This window comes from Mustela nivalis (genome assembly GCF_964662115.1).
Source record: "Mustela nivalis genome assembly, chromosome: 1".
NCBI lineage: Eukaryota > Metazoa > Chordata > Mammalia > Carnivora > Mustelidae > Mustela > Mustela nivalis.
Window position 1 is genome coordinate 130196382 of NC_139020.1, and position 15986 is coordinate 130212367.

General features: G+C 35.9%; 1 protein-coding gene across 15 annotated transcripts in view; it reads right to left on the reverse strand.

Annotated features, from left to right (window-relative positions):
- Positions 1–15986, reverse strand: part of ANKRD28 (ankyrin repeat domain 28) — a 199729-nt gene that overhangs the window by 7338 nt on the left and 176405 nt on the right. For all 15 annotated transcript variants that reach the window (XM_082684430.1, XM_082684421.1, XM_082684432.1 and 12 more), the window contains 10 exons: positions 14681–14882; positions 10691–10778; positions 10117–10234; positions 9349–9568; positions 3509–3596; positions 3336–3419; positions 2503–2648; positions 1787–1869; positions 1256–1338; positions 378–469 (listed from right to left, as the gene is read on the reverse strand). In XM_082684430.1, coding sequence (XP_082540556.1) covers positions 378–469; positions 1256–1338; positions 1787–1869; positions 2503–2648; positions 3336–3419; positions 3509–3596; positions 9349–9568; positions 10117–10234; positions 10691–10778; positions 14681–14882 — 1204 coding nt within the window. The remainder of the gene's footprint in view (positions 1–377; positions 470–1255; positions 1339–1786; positions 1870–2502; positions 2649–3335; positions 3420–3508; positions 3597–9348; positions 9569–10116; positions 10235–10690; positions 10779–14680; positions 14883–15986) is intronic.

Below are 15986 nucleotides of genomic sequence, written 5' to 3' on the forward strand. Positions count from 1 at the left end.
AAAAGTCCTGACCTGAATCCAAGGCAGATGCTTAACCAACTGAGCCACACAGGCATCCTTGAAGATTAACTTTAGATAAGAACCTGGCTCTTAAGGGCCTTGATAAGTATTTGCTGACCAAACAAATTATCTGAATACTAAGATGAATGAAGGTGGTAACATTAAACCAGGTAGTAAAATTCAGAACTTTATCTCTTATACAGACTCTTCTTATTTTTCTTGCCCTATTCCCTTTGCCACATGGTATTATTCAATATTAATTTCAGCTCTCCTCTTTAACCAACACAAAATATCCACATTTATTTCACTTCAAATATGAATAGGAAAATAAAACCTTCAGTAAAATATAGGTTAAGGAAAAATACTTAACTACTTACCATTTTCATCTACTGCAAGCACACTTGCTCCTTTTCCCAAAAGTTCCTGAACCACCATTGTCAGCCCATTTCGGGCAGCAACATGCAGAGGTCTGTGAGAAAAAAAAATACATGTGTACACACACATAGGTATGTGGCCCTGAGTACATACGTACACACACACACACACACACACACACACACACACACACACTTTCTTTTGCAATTCTGGTTGCTGAAGGGCATTTTTGCTAAGTTGTGATGACCCAGAAATATAAAATTGAGGAACCCAATCCTAACAGCAATATAGATGGGAATGGGGGACAAAATCAAAGTGCAGAGTGCGCTGCCAAACCCTCCAACGTGCATAAACATAGCACTATCCCCTGACCCCAGAGCCATCTTCTTTACAAATACCTTTTGTTTGTTTCCTTCTAAGACTCAATGGTTAAAAAGGTTTTACTAAATAAACTGCATTCTTAAGTTGTTTTAAAAAATGATGTTGGCAAATACATAGAATATACAATAAAACACACTAATTGAAATAGTACAAATTTCAATAGCCTTTGAAAAAATTTATAGGTTCTGTGGCTAGTTTTTGGACCCTCAAGAGATCTGACATGTGAATGGGAACCAGTACTATAATTTATTTATTTTTAAACCAAGACTCAACATAAAACAGCAAATGGAAATTGCAAGAGAAAAATGGGAGACTCTGATCTAAGATCTAAGGGGTCACTTGAAAGACAGCTGTTCACATTAAGAACTTCATTCTTTCTGAAATCTCTCTAGTTTATAGATACATGTCAAGTTTTTTACCTCATTTATTGCTGGGATCAAATAACATTATTCTAGTCGACTTTCATAAAACAGGTTTACACCAGACTGAAAATACTCACGTTTGCAAGGCTGCATTGGTTGCATTGATGAGGTTTCTATCTGTTATCTTTTCCAGTATTAACAAGGCACTAGTTTCATGACCCTAAAATTATGGCAAATAACTCTTAAAAACTTAATTATCATTAAAGATAAATATACAAAATCAATAAACCTCAACTGTTGTTCATACAATATGTACATGACCATATACATGCCACAGATATTTTTGGCTAACAATGCCTTGAATATTTGTCTGAATGTGTTGGTGGAATAGGGTTGGAGAAAGGACAGGAATATTTAAGTTTGGAGAGATTACATTTAGACTTACACTCCAAAACTTACTTGGCCCACTGGAGACTTTGATATATCATGGTGCCTAACAGGACAGTTAATTTTTTCCTCCCTCAAGAAATCTGATGCCAGTGATCAGTAGAGAGGTTTCAATCTCTAGCTTTGTTCACTTCAGTGCAGTAGGAAAGCTTTACTAAGTTTGGGGAAAAGGCCACTGTTAATATAAACAATGAAAACATACCCTTAAAATGTGTACCTACCTTGCTGCAAGCCAAATGGAGGGCGGTGTTTTTACTGTTATCTTGTAAAGTCAGATCTGCACTAGCACTGCTAACCAGCATCTCTGGCAGGAAAAATTACATCAAGTCTTATATTTACGAACACATATCTTAGATTACTAATAAACTCACTGTAGAGAAATATAAAGATACAAAACAACAATATCCCTCTAGTGAAAGTTTAAGAAAAATACTGTAACCTAAAATATACACACTGTATCATCAGGTTATCCTGTAAGTCACAGACACAATGGCAACATTTATGCTGCAAGAGCTTACTAAATTTCAAATAATGCCTTAAACACTCTGGATTCATACTCTCACAATAACCCCACAAAGTAGGCACTGTTACTTTCCTAAACTTCAAAAATGAAAAAATTGAGTCATAAGGTCACTTAATTGGTAGAACTAGGACTCATATGCTGTCCATCTAACTCCAGAGACAGGGTCTTTACCATTATCCTACACTGCCTTGCTATAGTAAGACTGTTTAATCAGCAAGGGCAAATGAAAACATTTTGGCTCTAGATAAAAATGTGGGTTGAAAGCATGCTAGAGGTTTTAAATCTCAGGAGATAACTGTGGCAAATTTGACAGAGTCAGAAGGCTTGGGATCTAAGTTTTCCATAAGTTAAACACATATAAGCAATATAGTATTATAGCATTAGAATAATACAAGCCTTAACCAGTGTCTTTACCAACTGTATTTGTCTGTCCATTTTCTGCTGCCATCATGAGAGGGGTTTTCCCAGAAGAGTCTATAGAATTAACTTGAGCATTATGGCTGAGAAGCAGCTGTAAACACTCTACATGGTCTGTGAAGGCGGCCGCATGAAGAGGGGTTCTGTAATACAAAGAAAAAGGGAGATTTCACTAAATCTGTTGGTCTCATAGTCTAGAAAAAATTATTCCTGAATTTATGACAAGTAATTTCCAAGGGTTTACATATTAGGCTATAAAATCATTGCCTCGATACAAATAGGCTTAATGGAGCTTAATAATTTCTGCCAGAGTAACTGGTATTTGATAATATAAAAGGCCCTTAATTAAACTAGTACAACATAAAATTGCTAAACAAAATTACATCACGAAGGAAATTTGAGAAGAAATAAATCCTGACCCAATATTGCCACCTGTTACAACTGGTGGACTCTTTTCCAGCCTTTATTTATATTTAGAAAACTATTAAATTTATTAATAATCATCTTCGGTAACAAACATACCTTTAAGAAAAGGAGAGGGAATCTTACATTTTACAAGTTTTAAAGAGGAAGACTGGCTAAAAATTGTAATAAAAAAGCCTTTTATAATGAGAATTATATATATTGCATATAAATATTAATTACATATATAATTATGTAATTTATAATACATTATAAACATTAAGATTTTATGACAATTTATACTTCCAAATATAAAAATCAACTTTTACTTAATAATGGGTTCTCTGTTAATTCTTCCACATAATCTAGTAGTTAAATTTTTTTTCCAATTGCAAGTCAAGCTATTTCCTAGGTAGTTGAATTCCTACCTTCCTTTTGAATCTGTGGCGTTCACGATGCTGGCACCTAAAGTATCAATTAACATTTCAGCAGCACCTTCGTTGTCATTTATCCTGTGTAAGGTAACAAAGTGATCACTCTCACAGCAATGGTGTATTTCTTATATGGTCAAAGCAAATCTGATTCACCTGCCTTTACTTACACAGCACAATGCAAAGGACTGAAAGCATTTCCTTCCATTTTTTGGAAAACTTCCTGTTCTAAAAGAAGTTCTACACATGTCTCATGACCTAAACAAGTAAATGAGAATCAGATATTAAAATCCAAAAAAGGTAATTGCCCAAATGTACCCACATATCCCTAACACAAATAAGAAAAAACTTCATGTGGATTAAAACTAACTGAGCTCACTGAACGCACTAAACATCACATCTCTAGGAGTTTTAAAATCCAAATTACGACCTCAAGACCTGAAATTCAGAAGCTTCTTGTAATTTTATAGCAGTTTATTACTGACACAACAAATATTTGTTTTGTGGGGAAAAAATTTACTCTCACTATTCTTTTTATGATGACCAGTTAAAGATATTCAGTCATTTTTTAAAAAAGATTTTATTTATTTATTTGACAGACAGTGATCCCAAGTAGGCAGAGAAGCACGCAGAGAGAGAGGAGGAAGCAGGCTCCTTGCTGATCAGAGACCCTGATGTGGGGCTCGATCCCAGGACTCTGGGATCATGACCTGAGCTGAAAGCAGAGGCTTTAACCCACTGAGCCACCCAGACGCCCCTATTTAGTCATTTTTAAAAAATGTCCTATATATAGCCTAATATAACTTTAAAATTAATTTATATAGCATAATTAACTTCAAAATGTAAGTATTTTGATTTTAGTAATGAGCTAATGATAAAATCTCAAATACTAGAGTAGTGTCTAGAGGGAAGAAGTACAAGTCTCTGTCCCCACCGCCATCTCCAGTTCCACTTTGCAGATTGTAACCACTATTACCTAAACAGTTTCAAGAAATTTCTAGGCATATAAAACTGCATGCACATAAACATGTACTACTTCCTTTTAAAATTTTTATGAAAAATTTTAATTCTGCAACTTGCTTTTCACTTAATAAATAGTACATATCCCTCTATAGTAACATATAGAAATCTTATTTTTGAATCTTTGGAAAAACTTCACAGCATTAAAGTATATCATAAATTATTTTAATTTCTAATTATGTATTTTGAGGTGATTGCTAGTTTGCATCTGTTATATAACCAAACAAGCTATAATGAAATCTTCCAGTACTTTATTTAAAAATTTTTTTTTAGATTTTACTTATTTATTTTTGTGAGTGTACCCAAGTGGTAGGGGGAGCCCGAGGGACAGGCAGACCCCCCTCCCCACTCTGAGCCTGCTGGGATCATGACCTGAAGGTAGGCACTTAACCCAGGCTCCCTGCAGTATTTTTTTTTTTTTTTTATATTTTTGTAGGATAATTTCCTAGAAATGGTATTGCTGGGTTGAAGGACAAGTACAGATTACTGAGAGATAGGCCCATAGTTTTTATTTATTTATTTTTAAAGATTTTATTTATCTGGCGGGGACAGTGTGTGGGGGGGGAGGAGAGCACTCGTGCACATGCGAATAACTCAGGTGGAGAAGCAGAGGGAGAGGGGAAGAAAGATCTCAAGCAAACTCCGGACTGAGCGTGGAGCCGGATACGGGGCTGATCCCACAGCCTTGACACCATGACCTGAGTCGAAATCAAGAGTCACTCAACCAACTGAACCAGTCAGATTCCCTGGCCCACAGTTTTTGAAGACAGGGAAAAACCTAAACCTCAGATTTTCTTTACTTAATTTTTAAAGCAAGGATTTTAGTTAAAATCCAACTGCTATAATAATTGTTGCAAATGAAATGTTGCATCATTTACTTCATTAGTAATTTGGAACCTGTTTTAGGAATAGCCCTTCAACGGACGAGTGGATAAGGAAGATGTGTTCCATATACACTATGGAGTATTATGCCTCCATCAGAAAGGATGAATACCCAACTTTTGTAGCACCATGGACCGGACTGGAAGAGATTATGCTGAGTGAAATAAGTCAAGCAGAGAGAGTCAACTATCATTATGGTTTCACTTATTTATGGAGCATAACAAATATCATGGAGGACAAGAGGTGTTAGAGAGGAGAAGGGAGTTGGGGTAAATTGGAAGGGGAGGTGAATCATTAGAGACTATGGACTCTGAAAAACAATCTGAGGGGTTTGAAGTGGCTGGGGGGTGGGAGGTTGGGGTACCAGGTGGTGGGTATTATAGAGGGCACGGATTGCATAGAGCACTGGGTATGGTGAAAAAATAATGAATACTGTTTTTCTGAAAATAAATAAATTAATTAAAAAAAGGAATAAATTAGATTCTTATACAGGCTATTTATTTTATTTCTATGACTCAGTATTTGTCTAACAAAGTGATGCTAGATTTATTTTCTTTTTAGTTACTCTATCATTCTCAAATAATAGCTCAACTTAATTTTTATCCTATAATTGTTTTTACCAGGAAAAAAGTAAGTTTTAGGTAACCTATAACTGTTTCATCTTATGTTAGTTATTTTCTCTAATTCAATGGTTCCCAACTGGAGCAATTTTGCCTTTCAGAAGACATTCAGCCATGTCTGGAGGAATGTTTGCTCATCACAACTGGGCATGGGGTAAGAGGGTGCTACTCTCATTTAGTGGGTCGAGGTTAACGAAGTTGCTAAACATCTTCAATCCACCGGCAGTCCCTCATAACAAAGAATTTTTGCCAAAATGGCAATAGTGCTGAGGTTGAGAAGACTTGCTTTAATTCTTTCTCCAAATATCAACTCATTATAAAGAAGGAGCCATGGAAAGTTTCCATGATTTAAGAGTTTCCTATCACCCTAGAATAGCAGTTCTCAAGGTGTGAGTCTGGGGAACCCCGGGGTATGGTTGCAAACTAGTCTTTTCTTAAACGAGGCAGTAAAGAAATTTACCACCCTTCTCACTAAAATTGTTTTTTGTTTTGAAAAGAAGTTATTTTTTATAAAAATGTTATTTATATTAATTAATGAATTTATTATTTTAAAGTAAATTAATAAATATCCTCAAATTTTTCATTTCTCATTTCCAATATAGTAAGTATTGATGCCTCTAACTCCCAGATCATGAGACTGAAAGGTCTGAGAATTACGGAGTAGACTGTATACTGCAAAAAGAGAGTTCTGGGCTACTGATTACCTCCAGCAATCATATCAAGCTGAAAACTTTGTGTCCTCATTTATGAAAGGATGACACAACTGGTCTCTTCATGTTTCAGAGGGATATTCCAAGGACATTTAGAGCTTCAAAAACATTTATCAATTTTTAAAAGAAACAAAGGGATAATACAAGTACTCTTTAAGTTCTGTGATTGAATGACTATATAAACTGAAAATCTGGACTTTAAATATAGTATGTATAACCAATTCTTTTCTAAAACTTTGTCATCATTTCATTTTAATTTTGAGACAAAGGTTGTTTTCTGGTTTGTTAGAGTGCTTCCAATTTTGTTTTTAGCCATGGAATAATTACTAGTGGAAGTAAAACCATTTTACATTTTCTACTCTCAGAATGCCAAATTACGAAACAGACTTCTGACTATAAATATGGTATTAATTTTAGACTGCTTGTATAGCCAACACACATCTAATTCCTTTCAGCTCAATTCAGAATGCACAAATTTGCTACAGTCTGAAAATTAAGACACATCTGCTATCATCTTTAAATGGCAACCAAGCATGTAGTTCATGCAAAATTTTGTCTGTTTGTCTCTTGTACACAAGGTGCTTAGAGAATCTAAATTTAGCAGTAACAGAGTAGGAATTCACTTTAGGGAAACAGTGCTCTCCATAAAGACCTGAAAAGAAATGTCATAATAGTAACTCTCCAAAGGGCAGTTACAAGAGCAGTTTATTTACAATTAAATGCCCTGCCCGAGTAAAGACGGCTTGTTTTGTGATTTTTCCAATGGTTAATTCTCATTGATATATTAAAAAAGAAAAAAAGAACCAAGCAATAAAAATCTGCTTCAAAAAAGTTTCATTTCTTGGGATGCCTGGGTGGCTTAGTCAGCTAAGCATCCAACTCTTGATTTCAGCTCAGGTCATGATCTGAGGGTTGTGAGACTGAGCCCCACAAAGGCTCTGCGATGGGCATAGAGCCAGCTCAAGATTCTCTCTCCCTCTGCTACTCTCCAGCCCTCTCTAAAAACAAAAACAAAAAACCGAAACAAAAAAAACCTAGTTTCATTTCTTAAATAAAACTCACATCTGTAGTATGGTAAAACTCACATCTGTATTGTTTCCTTACAATATTAGATGGTTTTGGTTTTCCTCATACTTGCAAAATATCGTTATATTATTAAAAAAATCAAACTCCAATGGCAAAATATAGTTATCTTTTTAAGTTCAGGACTAGTCTTTGGCCATTTCACTATATTCATTAAATACCAATTTTACTGAGTATAAAAGAAAAAAGAGAAGTTGAAATCCAAAGGTTTTAATCTTCAAAACTGTTCTGGCTTGGGATCTAAGGCAGTAAAAATGAAACAGACTAAACTGAGCTTGTGAATTAGCAATACATTTAACTATTCAAGTTTTGATGATACCAACAAATGGTGCCAGAGACGGTACTCAGAGATGATGGATGCCCAATAGTCATCACAGAACAAAACTCAAGAAGAGACAAAAACTTTCTAACAGCAAAAGATTAGAACTCTCAATTCTGGCACAAGGATTAATATGAAAATTCAAATACTGCATTTTAGAAAATACTTATAAAATATTTAATTAACTATAATTTTGCAAGATTCAGGTTTCTCCCCTTTCACTGTGACTCAACATTATCTGTCAAGATTTCTCTAGTAAGAAAGAACCATGAAGGAGCACATTACAGAAAGGGAGAAACCTCAACTCTCTGGTGAGGCAGTCAGCTGGATTTTAAAACAGATACTATACTTATTTTTTAAGTAAGTCAATATTTATATCAAGAGGTAATTCATATTTTCTTAATATTTTGAGGGAAAGTTATTAGAATTGTGAACTAGTTTTTCAGGTATGCTCTCAAAACTAAGAGTTATCTAAACGCTACAATGAAATTCAAAACAAATTAAAAATCCCCTCTTATCCCTGCTAAAGCCCTAAGCCCAAACTTTTGATAGAGTCGATGTTTACAATGTACATAATGTACCCTTAGCATTTTCTAACATGATCAAATCTGTGGCCCTATGCAAGGAAAAAAAAAATCATTATTTCTCAACATGCCTCTTCACTTAAATTACCTTAATTAGTGACATTTCATAAGCCAAACTTCACTTTGAACATTTAAACCTTAAACAGCTTTATACTTCTCTGAGTGATTGTCAGTGAGCCCACCTATAAAAGGACTGACTGGCTGTGAGCTTCTAGGAAGCCAAAGGTCAGTATGTTCCGATCGTGTAGCAAAGTTAACTTAACCATAAAAGCTTCTAAGTTTCTAGGTCTGTGATCTGCTAAGATTTTAGTCCCTTAAAATGTGGAACATACATGTTACTGTTGCTAGAAGGATCTATCTTGCAATGTACTCAGAAAACATATACAGATTTCAGTTTAGAATGTGATACATTTTCATTTTTTGCTACCTTTTCCCCCCAATACAAGTACACTTAGAAAGAAAAAGAACAAAATCAAACTATGAGCATATTATATATATAAAGGACATTGTAAATATTAATAGAAGTATGTTAAAAATGCAAAAATACCTGTTGAAGCAAAGATCTAAGAAAAATTTCAAACTTAATGATGAGTTTATATCAAAAGATCTTTGGCTTTACCGTGACAAGTGATAGGAGTAAGCTTACAACTACATAGGTATAGTATTTCTACGTTCCTACTGATCTCACAGTTGCCTAATAAATATTCATAATATCATAATGTGTTATAGTTTGTTGTCTCTGTTTGGCACATTAACAGGCATTTAATGTAGATTTATAACTGTATACTCAACCGTTGTAGCAGGCCCAGTGAAGTGCTGTATATCCATGATTGTCTGCTATGGCTGGGTTTGCATCTACAGATGCTGCTGACTGCAAAAGGGCTCCGAGAACACCAATGTGTCCACAGGCAGCTGACAAGTGTATAGGTGTCCGGCCCCTGCTATCTCGAAATAAGCACTTAGCACCATGTTGAAGTAATGCATCTACACATTCTTCATGGCCTGTAACTGCCTGAAAGAAAAAGTATTTGTAGGTATTTGAATATATTATCTTGGGTACTATGTGCCAACTTAAAAAAATTTTTAAAGTCTGTATTCCCCATATTTGTCCATCAATTAAAGCATTTATCTTTTTTTTTTTTTAGTAATTAAGTGTTTTTATTGGAAAAGGCTTAAAAATTCATGTAAAGCAGTAACTTTGTCAAAACACAAGTATTATGAGAAACAGGAATAAAGGAACTTATACATCAGTAAAAACAATGAAGGCAAAAAAGGTGAATGGTTGCAAAGGGAAAAAGACAAAAATGTCTAAGAAAATAGTTGTAATAATGAGAAAAAGTAAAATGGACATTAAGTCTACTCAAGGTTTTGGGGTTTTAAAATTTTCTTCCAACACTGTTTCCTAAATTAAGTTGTGTTTTGTAGCTGTTTAAAATTAGTGATCCAAAACTACTTAGTAAAAATCTGATGAAGAAAAATAAACACAGCCTAGTTTAGTTTTAGGGAAAATGAGATCCTAAGAAATTTTTGATTAAAGGCAATGGGAACATTTTTGCTTACCCCTCTATGCAATGCTGTCCTTCCCCATTTATCTTTGGCATCTACATTTGCTCCTTTGTTCAGCAGTGAGTAAACACAGTCCGTGTGCCCATTGAGAACAGACAGCATCAGAGGAGTCCTGGGCAACAACAGGAATAGGTTCAGTGTTAAGAACCTAAGACTCCACTCCATGAAAAACAATTAAACAGTGTGTTGGCCTGTTTTCTAAACATGTCTTTTTGTGATGCAAATTTAAAGTATACTTAGATGAGAAAACTACACTTGATGCTATTCAGTTAACATATTATGAGATTTACTAAAATAGGGGCAAAAGCATGAAGATCAACACACATATTATTATTATTTTTTAAAGATTTTATTTATTTATTTGACAGGCAGAGATTACAAGCAGGCGGGGTGGGGGGGGGTGGGGGAGAAGCAGGCTCCCTGCTGAGCAGAGAGTCTGATGCTGGGGCTCAATCCCAGGACTCTGAGACCATGACCTGAGCCAAAGGCAGAGGCTTTAACCCACTGAGCCACCCAGGCGCCCCTCAACACACATCTTAAAAATAATTTAAAAATCATTAGAACTTACTGTCCATTTCCATCTTGAATGTCTACTGCATTCTGTGGTTCTGCATTTCCTATTAGTAGCCGCAAGCACTCTGAATGACCATTTGTTGCTGTAGAGTGATATTTTAAAATTTCAGTAATTACAATGGTAAAACAGAGAATTTCCATCTTAGGGCATATTTTCTAGATGTACCTGTGAGATCCTATCACTGAATTTACTAGTCAAAGAAAAATAAGTATAGATACAAAGAAGGTTTCTATTGCCTTTGTTGGTGAAAATGAATAGATTTAAATCCCCCATGGTAAAATATGGCCATAGCCATCCCTCACCAACTGTCCTGCCAACAAAATGCTCATTTTATTTGGTGCTTTGATGGTAGCAACTGTGATCAAGGGGAGGCACCCTGCCTTTAGCCAAGGGATGAAACTGTGATTAGATCAAGTTCATCGCAACTACATTTTTTGCCAATGACTGGCTTCAAGATGAGTCTTGGTCTAGTCTGACCACTGAGATGCTAAGAAGTCTGAGGGCTTCTGGGATTTTTATCTTGATAATGACAAGTTCTTCTTTTCCTGATTTTTTATGTGAATCCTGTAAAGAAGCAGTAGCTATTCTGTGCCATGACTGCAAAGGCAAGAGAATAGAGAGCTCTGACACCACTGCTGAATCAATCAATCCTGGAGCTGACTCTACCTCTGAACATTTTATGAGAGGATAAACACTCGTCACTTAAGCCACCTTTTAGTTGGGTACTATTAAAGTATTCCAATGGATACATATATAATCAAAGAAGAAACCATCTATTTAAAGACTGTATTTAAATGTCTAAACATAAAATGGGCAATGGTATAAAACAGAAGTAGCCTAGAGAAAACAGCAATCTTTTTTGGGGGGAGTGGGTTTATTTATTTATTTGAGAGAAGAGAGACAAACAGAGATAGTGAGAGATAGCCCGAGTGGAGAGAGGGAGAAGCAGGCTCCCCAGTGAGCAGGGAGCCCAATGCAAGGCTCAATCCTAGGACCCTGGGATCATGCCTGGAGCTGAAGGCAGATGTTTAACCAACTGAGCCATCCAGGCACTCCAAAACAGTAAGCTTTTAAGGTAAGCAAAATTCAGGTCCTTCCCATAATACAGTAAAATTTGAAGTTTAAATATGTAAGTCACATAATGTTGCAAAAAGGAATATCTATCACTGTTCTTCCTAATTAAAAGACAAATTAATGAAAGAAAGCTAGGTGCCCTAATATTCTACAGTACCTTCTAATAGCTATATTAAATTCTAATAGTTATTAATTAAGAGTTATGGTACAAAATCATTCCATATCTATATGCTACACTCTGCCAGCAGCTCTCAATGTAATCAATAACAGCTGACACTAAAGGATCTCACTTGGGGATGCATCAAGGAAATTGTTTGGCCTGCCACTTCTTTAATGGATTCACTTACACTCAGTTCACAGTAGCTCCTGAGGGTTTTTTTGTTTGTTTTGTAAGTTCAATACTCAAAACATCAAGCATAACATCACTGTAGGAGAAAACTGGTTCCCTTTTGGAAAAAAAATTGCAATGTCCTCCTCATTACTTATGACTAAGGTGCTCTTTAACAATCTCCACATTTGAAAGGTATCTACAGAACTAGGTGTGCATTTATTAAATAGGTAGGCACAAACAATAGCCTGTAGCTTTTTCAGGGGATAGGATATATAGACTATCTGACATTGGTTAGCCACTTCTAAGGGACTGGCTAGTGTCTTGTTTCAATATTTTTCAATTAAGAGTGCAAACCACTCCATGAAAGCTTTAAATCAGCTCTGCAAATGATCTGCGCTTACAACACAAAAATTATTAAGTTGTAGAATGGTATATAAACTTCATTTTCTTTTTCCAGAATAAGATAATAGAAATGGATGGCATTTTGACTTAATTCTTACCATTTAGCAGTTTATAGATACACGTTTATTTTTTTTTTAATTTTAAAGATTTTATTTATTTATTTGACAGACAGAGATTACAAGTAGGCAGAGAGGCAGGCAGAGAGAGAGGGGGAAGCAGGCTCCCCGCTGAAGGGCTCGATCCCAGGACCCTGAGATCATGACCTGAGCCGAAAGCACAGTCCTAACCCACTGAGTCACCCAGGCACCCCATATATACACATGTATTAGGAATTTTAATCCACTTAAAAATTTTTCCATTTTTGAGCCCTGCTTGAATATCTGATAATTTCTGAAAGACTGCTATGGAGCAATAGTGGGTTTTACTGAGAGTCTTCAAAAATGCAAGTGTCCTAAAGGACTAGAAGTAAAGTCCAAGACCCATGTTAAAATGTGTCCTTAAAAATCACTCTGTAGGGGTGCCTGGGTGGCTCAGTGGGTTAAGCCTCTGCCTTCAGCTCAGGTCATGATTCCAAGGTCCTGGGATCGAGCCCTGCATCGGGCTCTCTGCTTAGCAGGGAGCCTGCTTCCCTTCCTCTCTCTCTGCCTGCCTCTCTGCCTACTTGTGATCTCTGTCAAATAAACAAAATCTTAAAAAAAAGTCACTCTGTAAAAACAGACTAACTGAAATGAATCTAATCATATAAAGGAGGCCTAATGGGGGTGAAAAAACAAACTTGGTTAGGATTTCTTTCAGTGTACCAGTCTTAGCTATTTAAAATGAATACAGGGGTGCTTGGGTGGCTCAGTCATTACATGTCCACCTTTGGCTCAGGTCATGATCCCAGTGTTCTGGGATTGAGCCCTACATCAGGAAGCTTCTACTTCTCCCACTCCCCCTGCTTGTGTTCCCTCTCTTGTTGTCTCTCTGTCAAATAAATAAAGAAAATCTTTTCTTTTTTTTTTTTAAAGATTTTATTTATTTATTTGACAGACAGAGATCACGAGTAGGCAGAGAGGCAGGCAGAGATAGAGAGAGGAGGAAGCAGGCTCCCTGCTGAGCAGAGCGCCCGATGCGGGACTCGATCCCAGGACCCTGAGATCATGACCTGAGCCGAAGGCAGTGGCTTAACCCACTGAGCCACCCAGGTGCCCAATAAAGAAAATCTTAAGCATAAAATATAATATAATATAATATAATAAAATAAATAATAACGTAGTAATTCTTGTAGAGAGCTGTGAATTTAAATCTGCTAGTGGTATACAGCAGTACCAAGTCACAGAACAACAAAATTACATAATTTTGCAATTTCACAAAATCACACCATGGAGTAGATCTTGCATGAAGTAGGTGCTCTATAACTCCTGCCTTTGTATGTATTTAATGCATCACTCTGGTACAAGAATCCAAAATGTTCACCAACTGTTAAATGAAAGCACGTACCAATCCAAAATAACTTCCATCAAAAAGAAGTAAAAAATATTTCACTGTTTTACTGAAGAAGTACTTCCGAAGTTAGACTACTACATAAATCCAATTTCTTTTTATTTTTTTAAAGATTTTATTTATTTATTTGACAGAGAAATCACAAGTAGGCAGAGAGGCACAGGCAGAGAGACAGAGAGGGAAGCAGGCTCCCCGCTGAGCAGAGAGCCCGTTGCAGAGCTCGATCCCAGGACTCTGAGATCATGACCTAAGCCCAAGGCAGAGGCTTAACCCACTGAGCCACCCAGGTGCCCCTAAATCCAATTTCTAAGGTAGATAATGTTTTAAAGCAATCATAATCTTGCTTCTGGCTTTTCCTTGAAAGAATCACCTGACCTTTTATTTTTTTAAGATTTTATTTATTTATTTGAGAGAGCAGGCGAGTGCATGTGCACAAGAGGAGGGAGGAGCAGAGGAAGAAGGACAAGCAGAGTCCATGCAGAGCAGAGCCCGACATACGGCTTGATCCCAGGATTCTGAGATTATGACCTGAGCCAAAGTCAAGAGTCAGATGCTTAACCAGGCACATTCCTCATTCAACTGTTTAAAGTCAACGTTATTAAAATAATTACCAGTAGTATAACACACAAAAAATTTAAAAAGAGTATTAGACACAAAGTGGTAACTAAAATCATGCATAATTTTTAACATACCTGCAGCATGTATAGGTGTTCTCTTCAAAATATAATCTTTTACTAAAATTGAGGCTCCCTGATTAATGAGTACATCCACACATTCAACATGGCCCTTAAATGCTGCAAGATCTAAGGGTGTTCTTCCACTACTATTTCTCACATCAAGATCTAATAAAGACTGTACCAACACTTCTAGTGCTTGATGGTGACCATGATAGGCCTAGGAATAAATAAAAAAATATAAATTAAAAAAATATACTTCGACTTCTCAGATACCTTAGAAAACAAAGTAACAAGCAAACTTGTTTTCACATTATTACACCTGAGATAATCTAAAACGTACATACTGAGAGTTGAGAAAAGTTAAGTATAAATTTTTCTAATAACCAAATAGTAAACTACAGTGTTAGAGAATGGGTATTAAGCAGAGAATAAATGTTCAAATGACAGGTGATTTTATCACTAACATACAATGGTCTGGTTCCTGGCATTCAATGAGTGTATAATACAGATTCAGTTAAACCTTTCATTCTAAGTCCATGATTGCAAAGCCTATGCTATTAATCACAGTTTAGTGCTCCACTTAACTCTGATAAAATTTTACTATATTTAAATTATAGAGATAGCCAGCAACTGAAGTTAATTAGTATTCGAGTATTCTGATTTCTTAAACTGAAATGACTATCCTCACACTTCATAACATGCTGTATATGAAAAACAAACACTTCTTTTAGTGCAAAAATACTTAACACTGAGCCCCGCTTGAATAACTGCCATGTGCCAGGTACTAGCTATATAATTAGAGGATAAAAATGTAAAGGTTTGTCAGACTGAAGTCCCTTTCTTTACCACAGTCTGATGAAGAGGCTTTCCATGTAATTCATATCAAAACCAACATGTCAACTGAACATCTATTACTTTCATTGGGCTAGATGCTGAGCAAGACATAAAGCAATTAACAAGACCTAGTTGTGGCACGCAAACAATGTTTTCTTTAGTTCACTCGTATTACCATTTTGTAGCTAAAGGACTTTCATTGCCAGTGCTAATGCCATTCAGAACTAAAGCTTAGTAGTTTGTTAATCACATGTGAATGTTTCACTGGAAATTGAAATATGTAAAATTCTACCATACTTGAACTAAATCTGAAAAAAGATATATAGCTAGAAGAAAGCTCCAAACAGCAACAAAGGACTGCAAAGTTATTTCTTACAGAAAATGTCAGAAAGTACCAGGAAGACGTATAGTTGCTCTGGGCCTTACTGATCTCTTTGCTGTTTCTGACTACCTACAGAGATTCTCAACCACCTCAAAGATTTAAATA